Genomic DNA, 26,443 nt, shown 5'->3' on the forward strand with positions numbered 1-26,443 from the left:
GAGGTTCTCTCGTTTTTTCTCTCCTTCTCTTACTTTGAATTAATATTCATACCCATTTCTCTCTCTCTTTTTTTTCTTTCGTTCTCTTTTTGTCTCTACTGGGTGTGAAAGTGGCTGCTTTTACCCCACCTTTCTCAAACATGCCTTGATTTATTTTTTTCAGTATGTGCACTAAAAATCAGAGGTTAGTCAGTTGACATTTTGCAATATGTTATTGATCTTTAGCGGGTTCTGTTTTTCATGGAACTGAAGGTCAAGTGGTACGTTTTTATTGTTGATCTCTTTTTTTTTTTTGCAAAAAAGTGTGCCAATTCTGTAGTTACCATACAAACTTGCCCACTTGTTTGTTATAATTTTTTTAAAATGGATTTTCTGATCCATATATTGTTTAGAAACACAAACATGGCAAATGTGGGAATCCTCATTCGAAATCTGTTCAAACATACTTGTGACTCATAATGTTTGGATTGTTCAATAAAATCCACAATTGTTTCCCTGTGCCATTTCATGTTTGGTGATGCCAGGAGATTTCAACCGTGGAACCATTTGTTTTTTAGATGAATGCAACAACCAGGCATACAAACTCTATTCCAATATTTTATTTTAAAAGATAACTTTTGTATATGCATCTATCTTTTAAATATTGGGCCAGAGTTAATAAAGCCTATGGCAAACATTCAGAAGGTTTGCATGTACAAATTCAGAAACGCAGCTCTGAATGATGCATAACATATATATTTGAGTGTCTAATTCTAAAGGCTTTAGTAAATCTGGCTATTGCAATAGTAATATAAGTGACTATAAAGAAGATCTTGTTGAGATTACTCACCGCATTGCAAAAACTGCTTGTTTGTAGATATTTTACAGTTAATATGCCAATATTCTTCAGATCAATATATATTTTGAAATGCAAAATATTGTGGTTACAGTGATATATAAGTCATAGAAACGAAGGGTATAGATTAAAATAGGCATGTCAAGGTCATGCATATAAATAAATCTACAGCATTCAAAAATAAGTATATTCGGCATGCGATCATACATCAGGAGTACTTCTGGAGCATAAGTTCATCTAGACAATCACACCTGAGATTGTACAAAGTTCTAGAAAAGGGGAGGTTTGGCCTCAGGCATGGATCTACAGTGTCTACTGTAACATTCAGCTACAAAGCACAAGCCTGTTCTAACTGTATCGATGAGCATATACAGGACTTTCCAAAGAGGTTCGGATACAGAATAATAAAATAAATACATAGAGCAGTAATTAAATAAATACAGTAACAATTCATAAATTAAAAACACTTTAGAATGGGTGCTTGAATGGCTTTGCATGCTTTTTCATTGATATAGTTTCTTAAATAAATTCTTGAACTAGGTGGAAATAATGAAAATACATGATTGGAACTCAGCTGGAACAGGAAGGTATTTTTTAAAATAAGAAACATTACTTAGGCTATGCCAACATTAATCCAGATACATTTGAAAATCGCTTTTTCATTTTAAAACACACTGGCGTCTTCAGGCGTTTTCCAATAGTTTCTCATCCTCACTGAAACGTCAGAAAATAGACGTTTTTCCTGAACGAGGAACTCGCGCCTGACTCTTAACCTGAAGAATGCTTTGCATTCCCGGTCTCAGTGTTTCTAGTCAAAGTAGCGTATATCCCGATCCGTTAATCTAATGTTAAACCTTTTAAAATGTTTTTAAAAAGCACATGGCTCTATAGCTCCATCACTTTGCAATCGCAATGACCGCCTTACTCTTACTCCTCAAAGTTTAATGAGTGTGTAAATGGCACGAAGCTGACGACGTTAGCTACATTATTATAAACAGATGGACGTTATTTGAATGGGTTCTTATGAAGAGCGGAACAGAAGAGCATCCAATCTGACGTTAGAATTTTTACTCAGGAAAAGGTCTATACAATGGAATTCAACGGTCATACAGGTCATACAACTCGAGGGTGAGTAAATTTTTAGTTTTTGACAGAAGTGTCCATTTAAATCATCTTACGCTTTAAACATACCCACCTTATTTTTCCCGCGGCCGTTTGTAAATGTAATGCGTCTGGCTTCCGGTGTCATTAGCTTCCATCTATTTTTAGCTGTAACGTTACAAAACAGCTAATTTTGCTGCTTGATATTGCAATGTGTCTCACCATATTATTTTAATGTATTATCTTAGTTATGAACACACTGGTTTGTAGTGCAAACAGTTTTACCGTTAACTGCGCTTTTGTTATTTTCTATTTATACCAGAAATCTCTTACTAAAAATGGCTTACTTCTAAATTGCAAAATAAGATTGATAGATTATCCATCATGTGTATGCGTCACATGACTAAACATGTTGTTTTCAAATACGTCTGTTGTCATATTTTACATTATAACACAAAATATAAGTGTAAAATGTATTCACTTAGAAAGCATTTATAAAAAGCTGTTCTCACGTGACAAAAACAGCATCTCAGTGTGGAGGGAAGGACAGAATGTATCCACCTTATTTTTCCCTTAAGAGTGGTCATGGCCATTTGTAAGTTTTATGGGTCTGGCTGCTTGATTTTGCAAATTGCTGTGTCTTACCATATTATTTTAATGTATTAGCGTAATTACGAACACACTGGTTTAGTGCAAATAGTTTTACCGTTTATTCTCGCTATTTCCTTATAGAGGGTTTGTACTTATGTCACAATTTGTTACCGGATGTGCGGCCATATTGGCGATAATCGGATGTAAACAACAGCATTAATTGCACGGTTAATGTACTACTGAATACATTTTTTCTGGTAATTTATGCTTTCTAAACCACAGAAAAATGTGTGGAAGCTGGTAAACCATATAGAGAAGGACTTAGTAAGCAGGAAAAGGTGCAATATTTTGACAAACAAAGATACGTACAAGCAGTATTAATTAAGATATTAGCCTAATACTTCACCTACCTGACTGGAAATGATAAGAACAAACATGAATGTTGTCAAGATTCTTGCCCTGGGAATCCTGGTTCAGTTTGGCCAACTACAAATGCCTTTTGTTCCTTGGTTTTTTGCACTCTTCTTCTTGATTTGTTGTAACTATAATACTCTAAATGTTTTTCCTGGTCCGACTGATTAGTACAGTTCAAAACGTAACAAAAATTGATCATTTTCAGCAGCAATAATGAGCAAAATATGCAAGTTCAGTTTGACGCGTCGTGAAAACACTATAGCGGCTACTAGGGCTGGGCAATTTGGCTTAGAATCAAAATCTCGATTAATTGAACATTTTAACCCGATTACGATTAATGAACGATTATTTTATTTATTAATAAAATTATATTTAATTATATTTATATAATATTTATTTTTTTGCCTTCATAGTTCACTGACAAGTTTTGTACAGTAAATATGTTCACATATTACAAGCGAGAGATTTTTGGATGAAGGGTGCATTACTTGATTTTAAAATAATTGAAGGAAACACACTATCTACGATCTATGATTATTAATTGAACATCAGTGTTGAACAACTGAAATTAAAGCAAGCATTGCTTAAAACGAAAAGTCACATTTTTCTTAAATTAGTGAAAATAAATAACTTGCACTATTGGAAACAAAATAAATAATTTTCAATGTTTTTCATATTAAAAGTAGAAAATAAGCAGTATCTCTAAATAAAATTACCCTTGTATATCCTGTAAATACTTTTTACTGTATAAATACTGTTTAAGCTCTCCATCGACATGTCGGCGGAATAACGGAACGGAGCGCTAGTGTTTTTTAAAGGGAAAGTAATTGAAATAATCTTCCTGGAAAAATTTTAACGATTATAGGTTCTGAATGTCGATTTCGATTATTTTTCGATTAATCGCCCAGCCCTAGCGGCTACTGAACTGGAAGTCTGTCCGTAGGCTTGAAATAAGGTGGATAGAAAAATATGCACTTTCAAATGTATCTGGGTTATTGTAAACATAGCCTTAGAGTAAAACAGACCATCTACAGGAGATTACCAGATCTTCTACGTTCTACCTGCCAGCTTTCACCTTAAAACACAAAAAGTGACAAAGCAAGTAAAGCTTTCTGGTGCTTTAGGATTTTCTTCTGTCTCCGGCTGCACGAAGAAGAAAAATCTACGGTTTTGCATAGCATTTTAAAATGTACTTTTCTTAGAGCGCGTATGCAACATTAAGCACTTGCGTGTTCATACTGATGAGCAAAATAAAGCATCATGCAAGCTGGAGATGAACCATAAAAAGTAATACGAGTAACAACAACATTAGGGTATAAAACTGTGAAGCTCACAAATAGTTTGGCTTATATTTTGGGCAGCTTTCTTGTTTCCCTGTCAATCCCAAACTGATATTTGTGGCAAAAGGGGCAGTATATTTGAATTCCCTGCATCGAATTTTGTAAAACAATCAGCGTAACATTGCAAAGATGTGGTTGTTTCACAAAAAAACTTTGATGGAACATAGACTTCTACATCAAGAGGTCAAAGTATGGCAAGGAATGGCTTTTATCTGATATCATACCGATAACATCTCAACTATTTATTTTACATGCAAGATAAGTAAGGCTTTTTAATCTGGTCTGCAAGCTCCAGGAAATAAAGGGGATGATGCAGCAGAGATCAGGTGAGGAGTGTCCAGGGTTGAACTAAGTGCCACTTAAATCTCTAATAACCCCACCATCTCAAATAAAGAGTGCAATCGAACCAATACATGAAGTCTACGCAGTACAGTACGTCTAATCAAGTCATTAATGTGAAGTCAGTCTTGTTCTTGCACATTTATAGTCTGCGTTCCTCTCATCAAATCGAGTTTTCCTCCAGTTCCCACTGTTACATTGCAGGTCTAGCTGATATTTTCTCTAAGGCATACTTCGCTTACAATCTTCGCCCGGCATTGTGCTCTTTAGGGTAGTCGTAAACTGATGTGCAAATCTATTAAAACAGTATCATTCAGCACTCAGTTCTCAGGAATGTAAAGGTGCTCTGCGAAACAAAGGTTGCTTTCTGACAAAGTTCTTCTCATAAAGGACTTTGGATATTTGCCATGGTTAAAGGGTTTCCTCGCTCACATATCCAGGTTAAAAGCTTTCATGAGTAAGTCCAGGTCTCCTATGTTAGCAGCTTGAAAGAGCTCCGGCTGGTCCAGCATGGACAGCGCTATTCGCAGGGCTGCCCAGATGTTTCCAGACATGACCTGGTGGGAAAGCTGCCGACTCCTGCTCTTCCTCTGCAGACCGAGAGCTGTCAGGAAATTACTGGCTGCCTCCCTGAAATAAATAAATAATTAAATGGAGAAAAAAGGCTGTTTCTACAAATATGGGCACTTTTGGGGCTGTAGATTTAAATTCTTTTTAGTGGTTTATTTAATTTGTCCTCTAACAATCTACAATAGTGGACATACTGTATGTACATCACAGTTACATTTTATTGAGTTAATAAGGTGGACATTTCCACTACATATTTTTTTTTTTTTTTTAATTATAAATTGTGTTTAATAGCATTCTGTGGTGAAAAATCATATTGAATTCAATAAAATAGCATCTGGCTAAGGCTGATTTTTACAGCTTAAATTATATGCATAAAGCATGAAATTAAATCATATTTTCACATAATTACAGTTTGAATGTAAATTATGAACAATACAAATATTGTTCGCAAGTGATATTAACCCTTTTAAAAAAATATCTTACCTACTTTTTCTCTATGAAACAAAACAAAGACAGCAATTTTTTTTTTTTGACTGAATTTATGGAAGCCCGTTTCCGCCACTGATTAAAAAAAATATTTTTGGACTTTTTCTCAGAATTGCACAATTCTGACTTTATTTCTCTAAATTGTGATTCACAATTCAAGGAATTCAGAGTAAAAATTTCTAATTGTGACACAATATTTCTAAATTCTGACATCGCAAATGTGAGTTTATATCTCCCAATTCTGACTTTATTTCTCTCAATTTTGAGTTTAAATCATGCAATTTTGAGAAAAAAAGAGAATTGTGACTATATCTTGCATTTCTGTGAAAAAAAAAATCAGAATTGTGACTTTATATCTCGCAATTCTGACTTTGTAAATCGCAAATGTGTCTGTATCTCACAGTTCTGACTTTTTTTTTTAGAATTGTGAGTTATAAAGTCAGAATTATGAGATATAATCTTGTGGAATTGCAAGTTATCTCGCAATTCTGATTTCCTCTCTCAATTGAGTTTATATCACGCAATTCTGAGAAAAAAATGAGAATTGTGACGCTATTTTTTTTTATTCTGACTATATAAATCACAAATGTGAGTTTATATCTCCCAATTCTGACTTTATTTCTCTCAATGTTGAGTTTATATCGCACATTTCTGTGAAAAAAGTAAGAATTGTGACTTTATATCTCGCGATTCTGACTTTGCAAATCACAAATGCGAGTCTGTATCTCACAATTCTGACTTTTTGAGTTATAAAGTCAGAATTGCAAGATATAAACTTGCAGAATTGCGAGTTATCTAGCAATTCTGACTTAATTTCTCTCAAATGAGTTAACATCACGCAATTCTGGGAAAAAAAAGTCAGAATTGTGACTATATCTCTCAATTCTGACTTTATACAGTAAGTCGCAAATGCAAGTTTATATCTCACAATTCTGACTTTATTTCTCTCAATTGTTTATATCACGCAATTCTGGGGGGAAAAAAGTCAGAATTTTGACTATATCCTTTAATTTTGACTATATAAATTGCAAATGCAAGTCTGTATCTCATAGTCTGACCTTTTCTTGAAATTGCGAGCTTACATCTCCCACTTCTTACTTTATTTCTCTCAATTTGAGTTTATATCACATAATTCAGAGAAAAAATTCTGAATTGTGACTATATCTCACAATTCTGACTATATCTCACAATTCAGACTTTTTTCTTGCAATTGCAAGTTTATATCTCACAAAGAGTTTTAGTTAAGCTACAATTCTGACTTTTTTCTCAAAATTGCGAGTTATAAAGAAAGAATTGGGAGATATAAACTTGCAGAACCTTATTTCTTTCAATTGTGAGTTTTATCACACATTTCTGTGAAAAAAAATCGGTGGCTTTATATATATTGCAATTCTGATTTTCTAAAATGCAAATGCGAGTCTGTATCTCACAGTTCTGACTTTTTTCTCAGAATTGCGAGTTATAAAGCCAGAATTGCTACACAAATAAATTGCAAAATCGAGTCTGTATCTCCCAATTCTGACTTTATTTCTCTCAATTTTGAGTTTATATCATGCAATTCTGAAAAAAAACTGAATTGTGACTATATCTCACAATTCTGACATTAATAATTGATAATTAGACTTTATTTCTCTCAATTGTGAGTTCATATCACGCGATTCTGTGAAAAAGTCAAATTGTGAAAAATATATCTCGCAGTTCTGACTTTATAAACGCAATTGCAAGTTAAAATTCAATTTTGAGGGGAAAAAGCCTGATATGTTCTCACAATTTTGTTTAAATCACACAATTCTGACTTAATACCTCGCAATTGCGAGTCACAACAGCAAAATTTTAACTCAGAATTATGAGAAAACAATTGCGAGATATAGTCAGAATTGTGAGTTTATATATCAAAATTGTGACTTTATTTTTCATAATTGCGTGTTTTTTTTCTCAGAATTGCAGGTTTATGTCTCAAAATTGCGAGTTTATTTCTTAAAATTGCTAGTTTATTTTCGAGATGTACACCCGCAACTGTGAGAAAAAAAGTCAGAATGGTGAGAGAAAAAGAAAAATTACCTTTTCTTTTTTTTTTATTCAGTGGCAGAAACAGCCTTCCATAGTAATCCAATTAAAGGCTTGTAAAACCTGTAACTTTCAGACTTCAGTATTTTCAAAATTAAATTGTAATTACATTATAAAAAAATCAATAATAGAGTTTCTTATTTTAAAGATTAACATTCTTTGTGGGCCAAGAGTACAATAATAAAATTTACAATCTATAAACACATTAGAAAAGTAGCACAAATAAAGTAGCACAAGTAAATTTTGACAGCATTTAATGTGACCCTCATAACAAACTAAAAACCTCTTTAAAAAAACAACCCCTGCGGACACAAAAGTACCAGCAGTTGAAGAAACGCCCATAAATCAAGGAATAAATGTTTCCTTACTATGCTGCATTTATTCCTACAGAACCTCAGGATCAAAGAATTTAAACAAAAAGTTGGGGGATATATTTTACATAATTTTCAGGTCAATCCCAACTCTCTGCCACAAACCTGTGAGCACCCATGTTAATGCAGCTGATGCCGAGGTTGTAACGTGAGCGGATGAATCCAGGCTGCAGCTCCAGGGCTCTGGTATAGGCCTCCACAGCTTCCTCGCTGCGATCTCCATTAGCCAGTGTCGCCCCCAGCCGATTCCACAGCAGGTAGTCCTGTACACACCAACGGCAAAAAAAAAAAAAAATCCCCTCCGGCTCAGTGTCACGGATCAAAATAATTATCGTTCTGCGCTTGAAAGATTATGCAGTTACATGCGACTGATTTTTAACACCATTAAGATATGATCTGCTCTTTTTCTTTTAGGGATAAAATATGACCTTTAAGTACAGTGACACTGCATAAAACAGAGGTACAAAGAAGTTGCCTAGTTCCTAATGTCACAAGGAGCCCGGTATCACATCCACATTGTTATTATCTTTCATCGTATTCACGCTCTGAGCCCCCCAGCAGGCAAGCATACATTACCAAGTCAAGCAGATGGGGAGGATTTTCGATTGAGTGTAAATGCAGTCTACACAGGGGGACAGAATTTGGCTTAGCAAGCATCAATCGTCGACAAGGTGACCCACAGGGTCCTAGAGTCAGCGCTCATGAATGGTAAAGCTCCCCTCAAGTTTCAAATGAACTGTTTCAAAGATTCTGGAGACACTTTTTAAGCCCAAGTGACTTTTTCTCCCTCTTTCCTTTGCCCTCTGCCTTTAGGGAGCGATGCTGTATGATTTAGCCCCAGTTTGTCTGTCACTGAGGAGAGATTTACCTCCGGCCGCACTGACAGCGCTGCGTTAAAGGCTTCCACTGCTTTGTTGAACTCGGAGCTGAGGTTATACAGCACTCCCAAGCCTGTCTGCAGGTCTGGGTCGATCATGTCCGAGTTGTGCTGGGCAGAATCCAGGTACAGCTCCTTCACCTCGGGCAGCAGGGGGCTGGAGATAAAGATAGAGAGAGCGCAGAGACTCAGAGGCATTGTCCTTCAGGGACGTCCCTACTAGCAACATCATCAAAATGTGTCATTTAATAGCTAAGAAAAAGCGAAAGGGGCTCTCTAGAGACAGATTTAAAGTGTTGGTAGCAAAAATATTCCATTTAGGAGAGTTTGAAGTGCTACACGCAGGGGAAAGTAGGGATGGTTGTAACAAAGTTAAGTTGTAAACCTGGCAGTTTAGTCACAAAAAAATTAAGTTGAGAAATTTGTTAAAATACATGACCATTATCCTCTTGGGGCGACAGTAAGAGTTATAAGTCTCTGTGCACAAATATAAAAGTTTGCAAAACTGAGTTTTTATTGTTTGAATGTTTTAGAATAAAAAGTTTACTTTTTTAATTTAAATGAGGTTAATAGGGTAAGGGGTTAATAGGGTTTGGTATAAAAAAATAAAGATTATTAATAAATGTGACCCTGGGACACAAAACCAGTCTTAAAGGGATAGTTCACCCAATAATGAAAATTTGATGTTTATCTGCTTACCCCCAAGGCATTCAAGATGTAGATGACTTTGTTTCTTCAGTAGAACACAAACAAAGATTTTTAACTCAAACCGTTGCAGTCTGTCACTCATATAATGGCAGTCAATTTTTTTGAGAGTCCAAAAAACATACACAGACAAAACCAAATTTCCCTGCGGCTCATGACGATACAACACACAAAACAATCTGTTTGTGCAAGAAACTGAACAGTACTTGCATAATTTTTTACCTCTGATTTCACAATGTCCAATTGTCCCGAGCGCGTTCACAACAGCTGGCGTGTGGCTGTTGTGAACGCGCTCAGGACAGTTGGACATTGCCGTGGATTAGAGGTAAAAAATGAGATAAATATTGTTCAGCTTTTTGCATTGTGTGTTAAGACCTCAGTGTATCGTCACAAACCGCAGGGTTTAATTTGGTTTTGTCTGTATGTTTTTTTGACTCTCAAAGCCGTGGGTCCCATTGACTGCCATTATATGACTGACAGACTGCAACGGTTTGAGTTAAAAATCTTCTTTTGTATTCTGCTGAAGAAACAAAGTCATCTACATCTTGGATACCCTGGGGGTAAACAGATAAACATCAAATTTTCATTTGTGGGTGAACTATACCTTTAAGTAGCTCGGGTATATTTGTAGCAATAGCCAAAAACACAATGTATGGGTCAAAATTTTTCTTTTTTAATGGCAAAAATAATTAGGATATTAAGTAAAGAGCATGTTCCATGAAAATATTTTGTAAATTTCCCACCGTAAATATATCAAAACTTGTTTTTTATTAGTAATATGTGACCCTGGTCCACAAAACCAGTCATAAGGTAAAATTTTACAAAACTGATATAATACAACATATGAAAGCTCAATAAATAAGCTTTCTATTGATGTATGGTTTGTTAGGATAGGACCATATTTGGCCCGAGATACATCTATTTGAAAATCTGGAATCTGAGGGTGCAAAAAAAAATCAAAATACTGAGAAAATCACATTTAAAGTTGTCCAAATTAAGTTCTTAACAATGCATATTACTAATCAAAAATTACATTTTGATATATTTATAGTAGGAATTTTACAAAAAATCTTAATGGAACATGATCTTTACTTAAAGGAGAACTCCGGTGTGATTTTGACCTGAAGTGGATTGAATCATGATACCGAGTGTGAACGTACCTTGCATATCTCATCTCGGTTTGTGTCCAGCTGTCCGAAATCTGGGGTCAGTTAGCCGATGCTCATAACAGGTTGTCAGTGAGAGTCAACAGGGCATCGGAATAGCCATGTAAATAAATCACTGTTTTACGCCATTTACGAGGCACAAAGTAGCTCCACACTTCATTGGTAGACTTCCAAGGGCCCTGACATTTAAAACGAGACATTGAGAACTCAGAAAAAGCACCGGTAGTTTATTTACAAGTAGATTTATACAGACATTTTCCACCAGGAACAGACCGGTCGCAGCCATCTTAAATGTAGTCACGATAAGTCGAGTGTCGAGCACGAAGGAAACTACAACCTGATACGTTGATAACCTGATAAATTCCTTGGTGCTCGACACTCGACTTATCGTGACTAAGTTCAGGATGGCGGCGACCGGATTTTCTTTTCCAGGTACTGTCTGTATAAATCTTCTTGTAAATAAATTACCGGTGCTTTTTCTGAGTTCTCAATGTCTCGTTTTAAATGTCAGGGCCCTTGGAAGTCTACCAATGAAGTGTGGAGCTACTTTGTGCCTCGTAAATGGCGTAAAACAGTGATTTATTTACATGGCTATTCCGATGCCCTGTTGACTCTCACTGACAACCTGTTATGAGCATCGGCTAACTGACCCCAGATTTCGGACAGCTGGACACAAACCGAGATGAGATATGCAAGGTACGTTCACACTCGGTATCATGATTCAATACACTTCAGGTCAAAATCACACCGGAGTTCTCCTTTAATTTCAATCATTTTGACCCATACAATGTATTTTTGGCTATTGCTACAAATATACCCCAGCGTTTTGTGGTCCAGGGTCACATATGCTTTGCTAAGAACTTCATTTGGACAACTTTAAGGGCGATTTTCTCAATATTTAGATTTTTTTGCACCCTCAGATTCTAGATTTTCAAATAGTTGTATCTCAAATATAATAATCTTTCCCAGATATTATCATATCCTATCAAACCATTCATCAATGGAAAGCTTATTTATTCAGCTTTCTCAATTTAAAAAAATTACCATTATGACTGGTTTTGTGGTCCAGGGTCACAAATAATAATAATCGTATTAAAAACTGAGCACTAATAGTAATTAAAAGCTTAGTTCACCCAAAAATGAATTCTGTTCAATACTCACCCTTGTGTCGTTCCAAACCCATGAGATTTTCGTAACATATTTTCTTAACATGAGTTTAGATATTTTTCATGAACTCTGAGAGCTTTTGGACCCTGTATAGACAGCAACACAACTACAATGTTTAAGGGCCAGAAAGGTAGTAAGGATATCAATGGATCAACTGTAATTTTATGAAACTCTGAGAATTGTTTTTGTGTGGAAATAAGAACTTTATTTAACAATTTCTCCTCTTCTGTGTCAATTGACACGTTTGCCACGTTGTACTCTTGTGAACGCACGGCAAAGACTGACTCAGAAGAGAAGAAATTGTTAAATAAAGTTATTTTTGTTTTCTTTGTTCACAAAAAGTATTTTGGTAGAGTAATAAAAGTACAGTTGAACCACTAATGTCACATGAACTCTTTTAACAATGTCCTTACTACATTTCTAGCTTTTGAACGTGGTTATTACATTGCTGTCTGGTTCAGGAAGCTCTCGAATTTCTTCAAAAATATCTTAATTTGTGTTCCGAAGATGAACGAAGGTCTTACAGAATTGGAACATCATTTTTAACTCAAACTGTATATTCTTCACATGGCAGTGTATTTATTTGTGACCATACCAGCTTGTTGTGGAGGGGTAGGAGGGTCTTCGTGAGCCAGGTGAGCCCTGCAGGTGTGTGCGGGTCTTTAGAAGGTGCTTGTATTTGGGGTTGTGCCTTATCCAGCTCAGCAGCGCCTCACACGCTTCCTGCCTCATGCCCGTGTTGGTCAGGCTCACTGCCAGGGCCATGAGGGCCTGGAGGTTGTTGGGGTGGAGTTCCAGACACCTGCACACACATACAACAGGGAAGCATCTAAAGAACCGCTGCTTTTGATGGACACTAATTAGCTGTCTGCCATCATAATGAGAGGCAGATGCTTCCTGATTAGTGCTGGTTTTAATTCATGGGTGAATACTTGTGTCATCTTATGTGTATGCATGGAGACCACGTCAACATATTCCAGAAAACTCAAATAAATCACTCGCTCAGTTTATGATGGAAGTCGCGTTCCCTGTTTTTACAAGCGGAAGAAAAAACAGGGAGACATCTGGATATTGTTTATTACCGCTACACGGGTGCATCAAAGAATAACAATGGAAATGTAACAATGCCAAATAAAAGCCCTTTACTAGGTTGTCTTTATGAGAGTCTGTAAAAACATTTCTCTTGTTGTCCATTAAAATAAAAGCAGTGCACAAATGCTAATGATTTATCTGCTACATCCATCAGAAATTTCAGTTCTAATCTGATCTGATCTAATCAGATTTAGGTAAAAGTATACTCACCCCGTCCCAACCCTCCTGCCCAAATAAGATGCTGGCTGTGTCCCAGTTTACATGCTGACAGTATGTACTAAAAAAAAAGTACTTCAATATTACTTACAGTTGAAGTCAAAAGTTTACAGAATTTGCAAAATGCTAATTATTTTACCAAAATTAGAGGGATCATACAAAAATGCATGTTATTTCTTATTTAGGACTGACCTGAATAGGTTCACATAAAAGACATTTATAGTCCACAATAGAAAATAATAGTTGAATTTATAAAAATGACCCTGTTCAAAAGTTTACATATACTTAATTCCTAATACTGTTGTTGCTTGAATGACCCACAGCTGTGTTTTTTCTGTTTAGTGACAGTTGTTCATGAGTCCATTGTTTGTCCTGAACTTTTGAACATAATGAAGATGTGTACATTTTCTTATTTTGCTTAAATATCATATTTTTTTTATTTAGTACTGCCCTTCAGAAGCTACAGACGATACTTACATGTTTCCCAGGAGACAAATAAGTTAAATTTACCCTAATCTTCATCAGTGAGTGTTTAAATGTTTCTGTAATAGTCCCTCAGCTGTCCTCAGTGTGAAAAGATGGCTCATCAAATACACAAAAATGCTGAAAAACCAAAGAATTTGTGGGACCTGAAGGATTTTTCAGAAGAACAGCGGGCAGTTTAACTGTTCAGGACAAACAAGGGACTCATGAGCAACTATCACAAAATAAAAAAAAACACAGCTTTTAATCATTCAGGTAACAACACAGTATTAAGAATGAAGCATATGTAAACTTTTGAACGGGGTCTTTTTTATAAATGTAACTAATATTTTCTCTTGTGGAATATACGTAAATATCTCATATGTGAAATATCTTATTCAGGTCAGTACTAAATAAAAAATAACATGCATTTTGTATGATCCCTCTTATTTTGGTCAAATAATTAACATTTTGCAGATTCTGCAAGGTGTGTGTAAACTTTTGGTCAAAAGGAAGTAATTTGACCATTTATGATCACATTAACCTAAAATTTATTTATTTAAACATTTAAATCCAACTGTAAATTAATATTAATACTTTATTTGCAAGTATATTTAAAGGGGTCATCGGGTGCAAAACTCACTTTTACATGTTGTTTGAACATTAATGTGTAGGGATGTAACGGTATCAAAACTTCACGGTACGGTAATACCTCGGTATGAATGTCACGGTACGGTATTTATTGAATCATTTACAGGAAAAACAAAACTAATGAAGAGACTCGAAAAAAGTGCCAGAAGTGTTTATTAAACAGTTTACATGAACACTGAACATATCAATGGCATACAAATTAGCCATCTATCTGTAATCTTTGAAACAGGAACTTCAATTTTTCAATTTTAATAACAAAAAATTATTAAACCATGTAACCACGTTACTTTTTTTTCGCAGTACTTTAGCCTACTTTGTGTAGTAACGAAAACATTCATTTCAGTGGAAAAATAAGTCCAAAACTCTGTTTTAAACAATAGGGCTCCACAATCTTTTGCTTTTTTTTTTTTTTTTTTTTAGAAATTCTTGTGTGTTTTTATTTTTCTGATAATCAAATGAAAGAATAGACATTTATTTTTAATCAAATGAAAAATAAACCCTTTTAATTTTTGGCAAACAAACAGGTTTACTGTTAAAATCAATACATGGAAGAAAAATTATATTCAGTTTAAAACGTTTAAATAATAATTGTAATATTTTTGTTCTACAATTAAGTGGTTAATCTTGTTGTAATATTTATTTTTTATCATATATATTGTTTTATGTAAATTATTTAAATAGGAATATATACACACCTACATTATACTGTACAAAAGTAATACAAGACTAATATTGTTCTGTTACATGTTAAACCGTACTTTTATTTTGACAGGTTGCCATGAAGTTTCTGTGTGTATACCGTAGTATGATATGATGCTAGTTTTCTCAAATGAAACGGTAAAAGTGACACTCACAGCAGCTTTGGAGACTGAGTTATCTGTTCATGTGAGATACAAAGGCCAAAAATTAGCGGGAGCATCACGCGTGCTTCAGTATGAGTGTTGTAAAAAAAAAAAAAAAAAAAAAAAAAACGTGTCTTCTCCATTTATACAGACAGAGGCAAACGGAACATGCAGTATTCATATTAAAACGGTCTTTCTCCATTTCAGTTTTCACAGACACTAGTCCATATCGCGATTTGAATTAAGTGACAGACCAACTTTTGATTTATTAATCCAATAATCGACAAATTCCGTGGCATTTCGCGCTATAACGTTAGTTAATTCGGTTTTTATGAATGGAGTCCGCGATCCAGTCCGTGTTTTCGCGGAGGAGACATTGTAAACGCGTGACAGTGTAGAGACAGAAATGACATGCCTTCGTGTAAATAAGATAAATAACATAAGGCAATTTAGTTTGTTTAATAAAAGAACAATGTATAGACCTGTTCTATAGGAAAGATAACCTTAAATGACTTCTATTGTGATCTGGCGCTATATCGAAAATAAAATGAACTTGACGTTCAAGGGGGGCGGGCAACAGACCGCAAAGGATGACGGCCACGCCTGGGCTGATGGGAATTGTAGTTCCCGCTACCTCCCGTTCGCTCCATTCGCCTGAGCAAACTTTTCTTAGAAGAACTATGGTTTTATCGAGTCATGCGACCACGGTAGTATCGAAAAAATTTGCTATTGCGGTACGACGGTATTTACAATACCGTTACATCCCTATTAATGTGTGTTGGTAGTTTGTGTACACAACCACCCTACAATGATAAAAATCTACCCAGTGGTATTTTTTTAATCTTTAAAAGTAATATCCCCTTTATAAAATCAGGTCATTCTCACCTTCTTGTGGTTGTGACGGCACACCGACAGTTGTTTTTAAAAGGAAAGCACCAATCCCGATCTACATATGATATCTATGTTCGTGTGAATCATTCGTGATGCAGCTTCACCCACAGCAGAAGTGAGTATAAGTTTTTTTTATGCATCTTTGCAAATGGCCTTTCTTAATAATGTGGTTGTTGGCAAGTTTCGCCGATAAACGTGGCTAAAGTGCGGCTAAAGTAAACATTACAGCTCGTAATCCCTCAGCAGAGAGGGGCGTGGCGAGCAGAGCTAATTTGCATTTAAAGGGCCCATGCGATAAAATGAGCTGATATTTTGCAGAGCTGATTTTGACAAGGTAAAAGGGTGTTTTTACACTACTATTGAGAATTTTTAACCAAAGTATATTATAGACTTTTCATTAAGACCCTAAAGAATCATATGAACTCCCGATGACCCATTTAAGAAACTTGCGTGGCAGCTTTGACGTCACATTCCTAAAACTGTCAAAAGACAGCCAAAAAAGACACTCAAAGATTTGCATTCTAAACTTAACTATGATGTTGAACAGTTTAATTGTAGTTCTACTTTATTTCTGCTCTACTAGTTCTAATCTTGCATTCTATTTAGGACGAACAGGATGTGAATTGGTGTGCAGCCGCTGTGTGGTCCAACCACAGAGATACACCATTTTAAAATGACATCTTAAATTATATTAGATAATATCATAGAGGCAGACATTATAAAAGCACTCTATTCAAAAGTGATGCGGATACATGGTACCAAAACACAGCTTTGAGTGTCACTGGTGATTAACACACATAGATTGGAGTTTTCACGCCGGTCGCTCCGAGGAACATTGTATGAGATTATGGCTGGCTGTTCTATCCTAAGTGAATGTAATCTCCCAAAGGCCTCTGTGCTTATGAAATGCAATTTTAATTGGATCACCGGGTTATTACAGTAGCTCTTTATCTCGAGTAGGAGAGGGCACAGCAGAGAGCTTTGTCTCATTTGGTGTCACAGATAACCACATGGAGGTGTCCGATTCATGGCCTTCTTCAAGTTGAACTTTATCTCTGCTTTAAACACTCAAGCAAACAGGCAGAAATGGAAACGTCTTGTTTTTTTATTGCTTATTTCACTTCTGTTCTAAATGAGGATTAAAGGAATATATGGATTTGTAATAAACAAATCATTCATTGGAACAAAATTACTCACCCTAGTGTTGTTCCAAACTTGTAAGACCTTCGTTCATCTTCAGAACATAAAAGATATTTTTGATTAACTGACACTAAAGAGAAGAAATTGTTAAATAAATTGTTTTCTTTGCATACAAGAAGTACTCATAGTTTCATAAAATTATGAATCATTTCTGGACCTTGAACTTAGTTGCGTTGCTGTTTATGCTGGGTCAGAAGGCTCCGAAGTTTGTGTTCCAAAGATGTTCCTTTTGTGTTCCGAAGATGAACGAAGGTCTTACAGGTTTGGAACAACATGAGGGTGAGTAATCAATGACTGCATTTTTATTTTCGGGTGAACTATCCCTTTAATCTCGACTTGACATTAATGCTAATCAGTATTTTAAGTTTATCTCAATACAATCGTCTACAATACAGTACTAGTACAAAGTAATCAATTTGAACCCTGTTTTGGTTTTATTTTTGCCATAAACACTTAGTCACATCCTAAGTGTGATGACTCAAACTTCATGAGCCAATCAGCTCTGTGATTCATGCAGGGATACTTCCTTACCTCTGGAGGGAGACAATTGCTGCCTGCTCATTCTCATTCTCTGCTTGTGTGGTTCCCAGCACCAGCCAAGCCTGAAAAGAAAATAGGTATTGAACAATGAGCATTGGGGTTATCACCTTGACTCTGGCGAGGAGCTTCTATTGTGCAGGAGCTACAGTGCTAACCTGGGGGAAATGATTCATTTTCAAAAGCCCGTGGCTCAGACATAGAACACAATGTTGGTGAGGAACTGAATGGATTTGTGTTGCCATTTCTTGAAGATGACAAATCATTGGATGCACTAATATCGCTAGACAAATATTTGAGGTTTAGGATGTTGGTTTAAGTATCATATGGGACCGAATATTTATGCTATGATTCCTTAATGAATCATTTGTGGACTGATATTAAGATAAGCTTGTTGTGTAGGAGAAAACTGCATTTCAAAGCCCTTGTTTCAAGGCCACAGTTTGTAAATACAACAAGCCATGGTTGGCTGAGTTTGTGCTCTTAACTTACACTGACTATAGCGTACAGTACTTACTGTATGATATTTCAAAAGCAAAATCTCCCTGAAATGCCATTTGCTTTGTTCATTCAGCTTTTTTAGAGACTCAATTATTTAGAGGTGGGGTAATTCCAGGAGAAGAGGGATAATCCTGTCTGGGATGTAACTGAACTATTACATCATTAAATTGTCTGAAAAAAGGGAACCCTACTCAGTTACAAGAGTGTTAATGGTTTGCCATCAGTCACTGTCAAGTACGATGTCTAACACAGAGCTCTCACTGAAAATTAGTGAGAACATAGAACCCCCTGCCTTGGCTAATCATGCCATGATCTGTAAAATGTTCAGTGTGGGCAAGAACGTACCTACCGCTTATCACTGTATGTAGGAAAGGTATGACGGTAGTCTGATTGGCAGAACATGTAGCTTTCTGTTTTCAAGCTGTGCAGACGTTGATTTGATGAAACTGGCTTACTGTTGTTTTATAAGCCCACTCACTCACCTCTGAATCCTGAGGGTCCTGCAGCACAGCTGCTTCCAGAAGAAGTACGGCGTTAGGCAGGTCTCCATCTCTGGACTTGCGCAATCCTTCCTCAAACGCATTTGGCCAGTCTTTGAAAGGGTTATCTGTGTGGAAGTAGTATCCCTGAGGAAGAAGTAATGGACATAATAAAGTAGTGGACAAATCATGAAGATTTTGCGCATAGGTAAATTTCAATAAATAAATACAAAATATAATAATAATAAATTAGTGTTAGTGATGTGCCCAAATCTGAATACTGTGTTCAGAAAGGAAGTGACGTGTACTACGGAACCCCTACAGGTAATAAATAAGAGACGTGAGGAAAAATAGATTTCAATGGTTTCTCTCACAATTATATCGTAGGGTAATTACACTGTATATAAATTGTGGGAACCAGGGAGCTGTTATTAGTATGCGGGACATTAAAACGGCTTTTGAATGTGCGCTGGCGTTTTACATTCACTTTGAAGATTCACAATCACACATACTCTATGCTACGGAGTGGCAGTACCTACCACACATTTGACAAGATTAAATGTTTGTCATTAGTGCTCAGGATCTGCGAATCATTTGCCATTGTCCTATTGTCATCTCTCCTTACTCGGTTTATGTGGTAAGGGATTTTATGTAGTGTAATGAACAGGATAATGCTAGCAAGCGGCTAACCTTGTCCCTTTAGTGGCTCCATAGAACACATACTTTTTCCGTGCCTTTCAGAATACGGGTTCACTATTCACGCACATCCCTTATTGCAATTCTGAATAAATATATATATTTTTTATTATTTGTTTGAATTGTTTCTACTTTACCTTTTCATAAGGAGACACATTAGAGGGAATCTGTGGTTGCTCATTTTCCGTTAGCCAGTTTCTGCGAGCAAGTTCTTCCCATTCCGCCTGCATCTTATCCCAAAACTCTGTGTCTGACTGATAAATGAGATAGAAAAAATAGCTACAGTGAGGGAAAACATTTTTGATCCCCTGCTGATTTTAAACGTTTGCCCACTGCAGAAATGATCAGTCTAATTTTAATGGTAGGTTTATTTTAACAGTGAGAGACAGAATAACAACAGAAAATCCAGAAAAACGCATTTAAAAAAAAAGTTATAAATTGATTTGCATTTTAATGAGTGAAATAAGTATTTGATCCCCTATCAATAAGCAAGATTTCTGGCTCCCAGGTGTCTTTTATACAGATAACAATTGGAATCTGATTGATTGTTTCTGTGGACAGGTGTCTTTTATACAAGTAACAAGCTGAGATTAGGAGAGTGCTCCTAATCTCAGCTTGTTACTTGTATAAAAGACACCTGTCCACAGAAACAATCAATCAGATTCCAAACTCTCCTTCATGGCCAAGACCAAAGAGCTGTCCAAGAATGTCAGGGACAAGACTGTGGACCTACACAAGGCTGGAATGGGCTACAAGACCATCGCCAAGCAGCTTGGTGAGAAGGTAACAACAGTTGGTGCGATTATTCGCAAATGGAAGAAACACAAAATAACTGTCAATCTCCCTCAGTCTGGGGCTCAATGCAAGATCTCACCTCATGGAGATCAGAAGAACGGTGAGGAATCAGCCCAGAACTACACAGGAGGATCTTGTCAATGATCTTAAGGCAGCTGGGACCATAGTCATTAAGAAAACAATTGGTAACACACTATGCTGTGAAGGACTGAAATCCTGCAGTGCCTGCAAGGTCCTCCTGGCTCAAGAAAGCACATGTACAGGCCTGTCTGAAGTTTGCCAATTAACATCTAAATGATTTAGAGAACTAGGTGAAAGTGTTGTGGTCAGATGAGACCAAAATTAAGCTCTTTGCCATCGACTCAACTCGCTGTGTTTGGAGGACCAATGCTGCCTATGACCCCCAAAAAAACATCCTCACCGTCAAACATGGAGGTGGAACCATTATGCTTTGGGGGTGTTTTTCTGCTAAGGGTGAGAACCTTTGGTGAGAACCTCCTTCCCTCATCCAGGACATTGAAAATCGGTTGTGGATGGGTATTCCAGCATGACAATGACCCAAAACACACAGCCAAGGCAACAAAGGGGTGGCTCAAGAAAAAGCACATTAAGGTCCTGGAGTGGCCTAGCCAGTCTCCAGACCTTAATCCCATAGAAAAGTGGAGGGAGCTGAAGGTTCGAGTTGCTAAATGTCAGCCTCGAAACCTTAATGACTTGGAGAGGATCTGTAAAGCGAAATGGGACAAAAACCCATCCTGAGATGTGTGCAAATTTGGTGGCCAACTACAAGAAATGTCTGACCTCTGTGATTGCCAACAAGGGGTTTGCCAAGTCATGTTTTGCATAAATACTTATTTAACTCATTAAAATGCAAAAAAAAATGTTGTTGTTGTTATTCTGTCTCTCACTGTTCAAATAAACCTACCATTAAATTATAGACTGATCATTTTTTTGTCAGTGGGTAAACGTACAAAATCAGCAGGGATTCAAATAATTTTTTCCCCTCACTGTATGCTGTGAAAGAATTGCTTAGAAAAATTATAAATAAATGTTGGTACTATGTTTTGTATGAAAACAGTTCTCATAAAATATAAAAATGTTTTAATATTTAGGTTTTATAAATCATTTAGTAATTTTTTATTCAACTAATCATTGTCACGCGGGTGTGCAGGACGAGACGAGACGATAGACGAGATTAACAATCAACAGTAAATTTAATAGAATTCTCCAAGATGAACAAGGCAGGAACAGGCAGGAACACAGAGGGCTTTCACACACATCCAGATAACGTTAAAGACCGACAAAAGACTAAACTCAAAGACAGACTTATAAAGGGTAACTCATTATCAAACACAGGTGACACAGATGACTAATAATTACAAGGACAGGTGCAACTGATGACGGTGACGAGGGCTAAACCAAATGACAACAGAATGGCAGGGGAAGACAATGGGTGAAACCAATGACAGACAGGGTTGTGACATCACGCCCCCCTCCGGAAAGGCGCGTCCTCGCGCCGTGGAAAAAACGAGAGGGGCGGAAAAACAGAGTACATAAGGGAGGAGGCTTGGGCGGAGGACGGTACCCCTGGAGGGGGACAACAAACAAAGTCCTGAGAGTCCAGGGGGGCGACGAAGGTGGGAGGAGCCAGGGAGGAAACAGGAGGGACCTGAAGCAGGAGGAACTGACCCAGACCACAGCCATGATGACGGCCCACTGTGGAGCCGACGGAGGGAGGAACCATGGTGGAGGAAGGCGTGCCGACTCCATGGGGCCGACCGACAGAGGCGGAGCAGATGGCGGAGGAGCCCGAGGCGGAGACGGAGAGCCGATGATCCGGGGTGACGCCGAGGATCCGGAGGGCCAAGGTGGAACAGGCTCTGGCGCCCGAGGCGGAGGCGGAGTCCCGGAGATCCGCGGCGGAGCCGGAGCGACAGAGGATGGAGGCTGTGCCCGCAGGAAGGAGGAGTCCCAAGGAGCCGGTGGGACGGCGCGACGAGGCACAGCCGGAGGAGCAGAGTCCTGAGGAGCCGATGGGGTGACGACTGACCAGGGCGGAGCCGGAAAGACGATGGAGCCCGGTGGAGCTGGTGGATCGACGGGCGACGGTGGAGAGGAGGGCGTCGAGAGCCGTGGTGGAACCGCGGGGTCGAAGGGCCGAGGCGGAGTCCAGGACTCGGAGGCTGGAGGCGGAGCTGAGGAATCCTCCAGCCGAGACGCCGATGGAAGCTGGCAGTCCCGCGGCGAGCCCACTGCACAGGTGGATGACTGAGGGTGAGCAGGGGGACTGACAGGTGATAGCGGAGATTCTGGAAGGCTGGGCGAAATCAGCGATGACTCTGGACGACTGGACGGAACCAGCGGAGATTCAGGACTGCTGGACGGGACCAGCGGAGATTCAGGATGGCTGGACGGGACCAGCGAAGACTCAGGATGGCTGGACGGGACCAGCGGAGACTCAGGCATAGGCAGAAGAGGGCGGGTGGGTGGGAAGTTCAGGCAGGCCAGTGGTTCTGTGGAAAAGTCTATTAAGTCCCCAGAGTGTTGCTCATTCTCACCCCCAGTGGTGGTGCAGTGGGCAGGGCTCTCTGTAGCCCTCTCCTGCTCCACGTCACACTCCACCGTCGCGGATGTAGCAGTCGGCTCTCGCACCTGGTCCGATGGGTCCGGCTCTGGCTCTGTCGCTCTCGGCTCGGGCTCTCCATCGTCGGTGGGCTCGGGCTGCAACTCCGCTTGTCGGGGTGATGTTGGGCTGGGTTCTGGGTCTGGAGTGGGGCTGGTGTCATCCTTCGCGGTCAACGAAGCTCTGCTGGACACCAGCACCCACTCGATGTAGTCGGCGAGGCTCTCTCGAGGACCCTGCCCGGACAGCTGCCTCTGGATGTTATCATTAAGTCCCACGCGGTAGAACGTGCATAGGCAACTGTCCGGGTAGTGCGTAAACGGGGCGAGGAATATAAAGTCTCTGGTGTGGTCCTCGAGAGAGCGGTTCCCCTGCTTCAGGAGGAGGATGAGGACGGCGGGATCATTCATGACGGGGGAAAAAAAAATAAACTAAACACTGATACAAAAAAAAACGGAAAATAAACGCAGGGGAAGACGCCGTGAATTTTTTTTGGGTCGGTCTTTCTGTCACGCGGGTGTGCAGGACGAGACGAGACGATAGACGAGATTAACAATCAACAGTAAATTTAATAGAATTCTCCAAGATGAACAAGGCAGGAACAGGCAGGAACACAGAGGGCTTTCACACACATCCAGATAACGTTAAAGACCGACAAAAGACTAAACTCAAAGACAGACTTATAAAGGGTAACTCATTATCAAACACAGGTGACACAGATGACTAATAATTACAAGGACAGGTGCAACTGATGACGGTGACGAGGGCTAAACCAAATGACAACAGAATGGCAGGGGAAGACAATGGGTGAAACCAATGACAGACAGGGTTGTGACAATCATATTATGTTCAGCTCAGAGAGTTGACCTCTTAAATGAGTAAACCTTTTTTATTAATTTATTAAAACAATCAATATTAGCTGGGAAACAGTGGATATAATGCATGCAAGGATCAGGAAAAAAAAAATCACAAAACTAACATGGTGGTCAATTGTATAAAGGGTTTTCGCGGCGCGTCATCAATCGGCCATATTGGCGGCACTGAATGTAAACAATGCCACTGAACCGAATGAAACTTGAACATTTTGCTGATTATTGATGCTGAAAATGGTCAATTATTGTCATGTTTGGGGCTGTACTAAACGGTAGGACCAGGAAAAACATTTGGAGTACTATAGACTGCCAAAAGTTATAACAAATCAAAGAGAAGAGTGCAAAAAACTGTCTGAGGAACAAAAGGCGTTTGTGGTTGGCCAAACTGAACCAGGATTTCCAGGGCAAGAATCTTGACAACATTTATGTTCGTTCTTATCATTTCTGGACAGGTAGGTGAAATATTAGGCTAATATCTTAATTAATGCTTCTTGTATGTATCTTCACCACCTATTAACTTTAGTTTGTCAAAATATTTCACTATTTTCTGGTTACTAACTCCTTCTCTATATGTTTTAGCTTCCACACATTTTTTCTGTGGTGTAGACAGCATAAATTAGAATAACAATGTATTCAGTAGTACATTAACCATGCAATCCATGCTGTTGTTAACATCCGAGTATCTACAATATGGCCGCACATCCGGGTAACTGACCAAATCGTGACGCAAATGAACAAATGTAAACATTAAACTGCTGTTCCACCTCCAAAAACTTTACTGATACTGAAATACCAATTTGTACTCCAAATGTATTTATTTTCAGCACTTTTATTTAGCCAACTAAAGTTTATATGCAACCAGCCACCAAAACTGTTATGCTAATTTCTATTTTTGTTGTTTTTGTTTCCACAGTGTCCAGAAGAGCACTTCATGGCGAAAATGTGTTTTCTGCCTCCGCAACATCAAGCTCTGGGTAAATCTTAGACTTTAGTCGAGTCTCGGCAGGTGTGCCACACTTATGAATGCCTGAAATCTGTATCAACATCCATCTGAACTCTCTGTGCTCTGCAATCTGAATAATGAATCACTGTGCATGAATATTGATGGCAAGAGGAGACTTACACAGCCACGCAAGCAATCATTCAGCTCTCAGCCATCTAGGACATTTGGAAATCTCATTTAAGGGTTTGATTAATCAAAAAAAAACTACTTGCTCATAGCATTAGTCAGCGAACTGTGTGCACTGAAACACTTTGATTCGATGCAGAAGGACAGAATGGTTGAAAATTATTTTGAAACGTTAATAATAATAATAATTTGTCTTTACTCAAAAGCCTGCTACTCAAAGCCTCGCACATCACTGTCTTGTGTTATAAAATCAGAAATGGCAGGAGCATTTGTTGAAGTCACCTACCAATCGATACAGGTCACGACTCCTGGTATCCCTTCATTACGGCTCATATTCACTTGAAAAGCGATGCTGTAAGAGAGCGATCTGCTTTTCAAAAGCATTTGAGCCATGATTCCCTCAGAGATTGTATTTATGATGAGGGTTTTCAAAGAATGTTGTGCGACTGAAAGTTGATGAGATGTTATTTTGTTCAATGACACATCTTTTGTTGAGGAGATAAATGGCCCTCCGTGTTTTATGACGGGCAACAGCTTCACTAAGTGGCCAATTACGGTAATTGGATGACCCACCCCCTCTTTCCCCCCAACAGCTCCGCACAGAGACAGTCCAACTAGTCAAAGGTCAAAGTTGAAGACTCATTATCTCTCATCCAGAGAAAGACTGCCTGACTGAACTTTTTAATAGCCAGAGCATTTGCGTTAAGGACATCCTTCACAGCACACATCTTCACTGAACACATCAAAGACATTTTCCTGAATCATGCTTGTTTTTCTCAGTTGTTCTGTTTCTAAATTACAAAGTCTTTTCGTTAACTTTAGCAACATTACATTTGTTTAAAAAAGACATTCCCTCACCCTAAAGTCATTTCAGCTTACTCTGTGCATGATCTATATTGGATCTATATTGGATTATATATTGCAACATTTCCCTGCAAAATATTTATTTCGAAATTGTGATATTTTTTTCAGGATTCTTTGATGAATAAAAAGCTCAAAACAACAGCATTTATTCAAAATATAAATATTTTCTAACAATGTAAGTATTTGCTATCACTTTTTTTTTTATCAATTTAACACACCCTTGGTGAATAAAAGTATTAATTTCTTTCAAAAAAAAAAAAGAAGAAGAAGAAGAAGAAAAATGTACTGACCCCAAACTTTTGACCGGTAGTGTATGTATAAATATTACATGAAGAACTTAGAGACATTAAGAAATGAAAACTGAAACTAAAAAAACACATCTAAGTATTAAAATGACTAAAACTGAAATAAAATAAAGCTAAATAGAAATTAATATAAATGACAAAAGTGTAACAAAATAACTAAAACTGAACTTAAAATTAAAGCCTTATTAAAAAATTACAAAAAAGCTTATAAAAACACTATAATATTATATAATAAATAATACTGAAATAACACTGCACA

At 37.8% G+C, this 26,443-nt stretch overlaps 1 protein-coding gene across 1 annotated transcript in view; it reads right to left on the reverse strand.

The window, feature by feature from the left end:
• Nucleotides 1–596: 596 nt before the first annotated feature.
• The window catches only part of pex5la (peroxisomal biogenesis factor 5-like a), a 52,407-nt gene continuing 26,560 nt past the window's right edge, over nt 597–26,443 (reverse strand). Inside the window, exons 7-14 of the mRNA XM_073852543.1 lie at nt 19,734–19,850; nt 18,904–19,047; nt 17,915–17,985; nt 12,625–12,831; nt 8,983–9,148; nt 8,220–8,377; nt 3,868–5,250; nt 597–3,215 (exon numbers count right to left, since the gene is read on the reverse strand). Of these exons, the coding sequence (XP_073708644.1) occupies nt 5,049–5,250; nt 8,220–8,377; nt 8,983–9,148; nt 12,625–12,831; nt 17,915–17,985; nt 18,904–19,047; nt 19,734–19,850 (1,065 nt within the window). The 3' untranslated portion in view covers nt 597–3,215; nt 3,868–5,048. The remainder of the gene's footprint in view (nt 3,216–3,867; nt 5,251–8,219; nt 8,378–8,982; nt 9,149–12,624; nt 12,832–17,914; nt 17,986–18,903; nt 19,048–19,733; nt 19,851–26,443) is intronic.

The sequence above is a fragment of the Garra rufa genome, chromosome 12 (assembly GCF_049309525.1).
Source record: "Garra rufa chromosome 12, GarRuf1.0, whole genome shotgun sequence".
In the NCBI taxonomy this organism is placed as follows: Eukaryota; Metazoa; Chordata; class Actinopteri; order Cypriniformes; family Cyprinidae; genus Garra; species Garra rufa.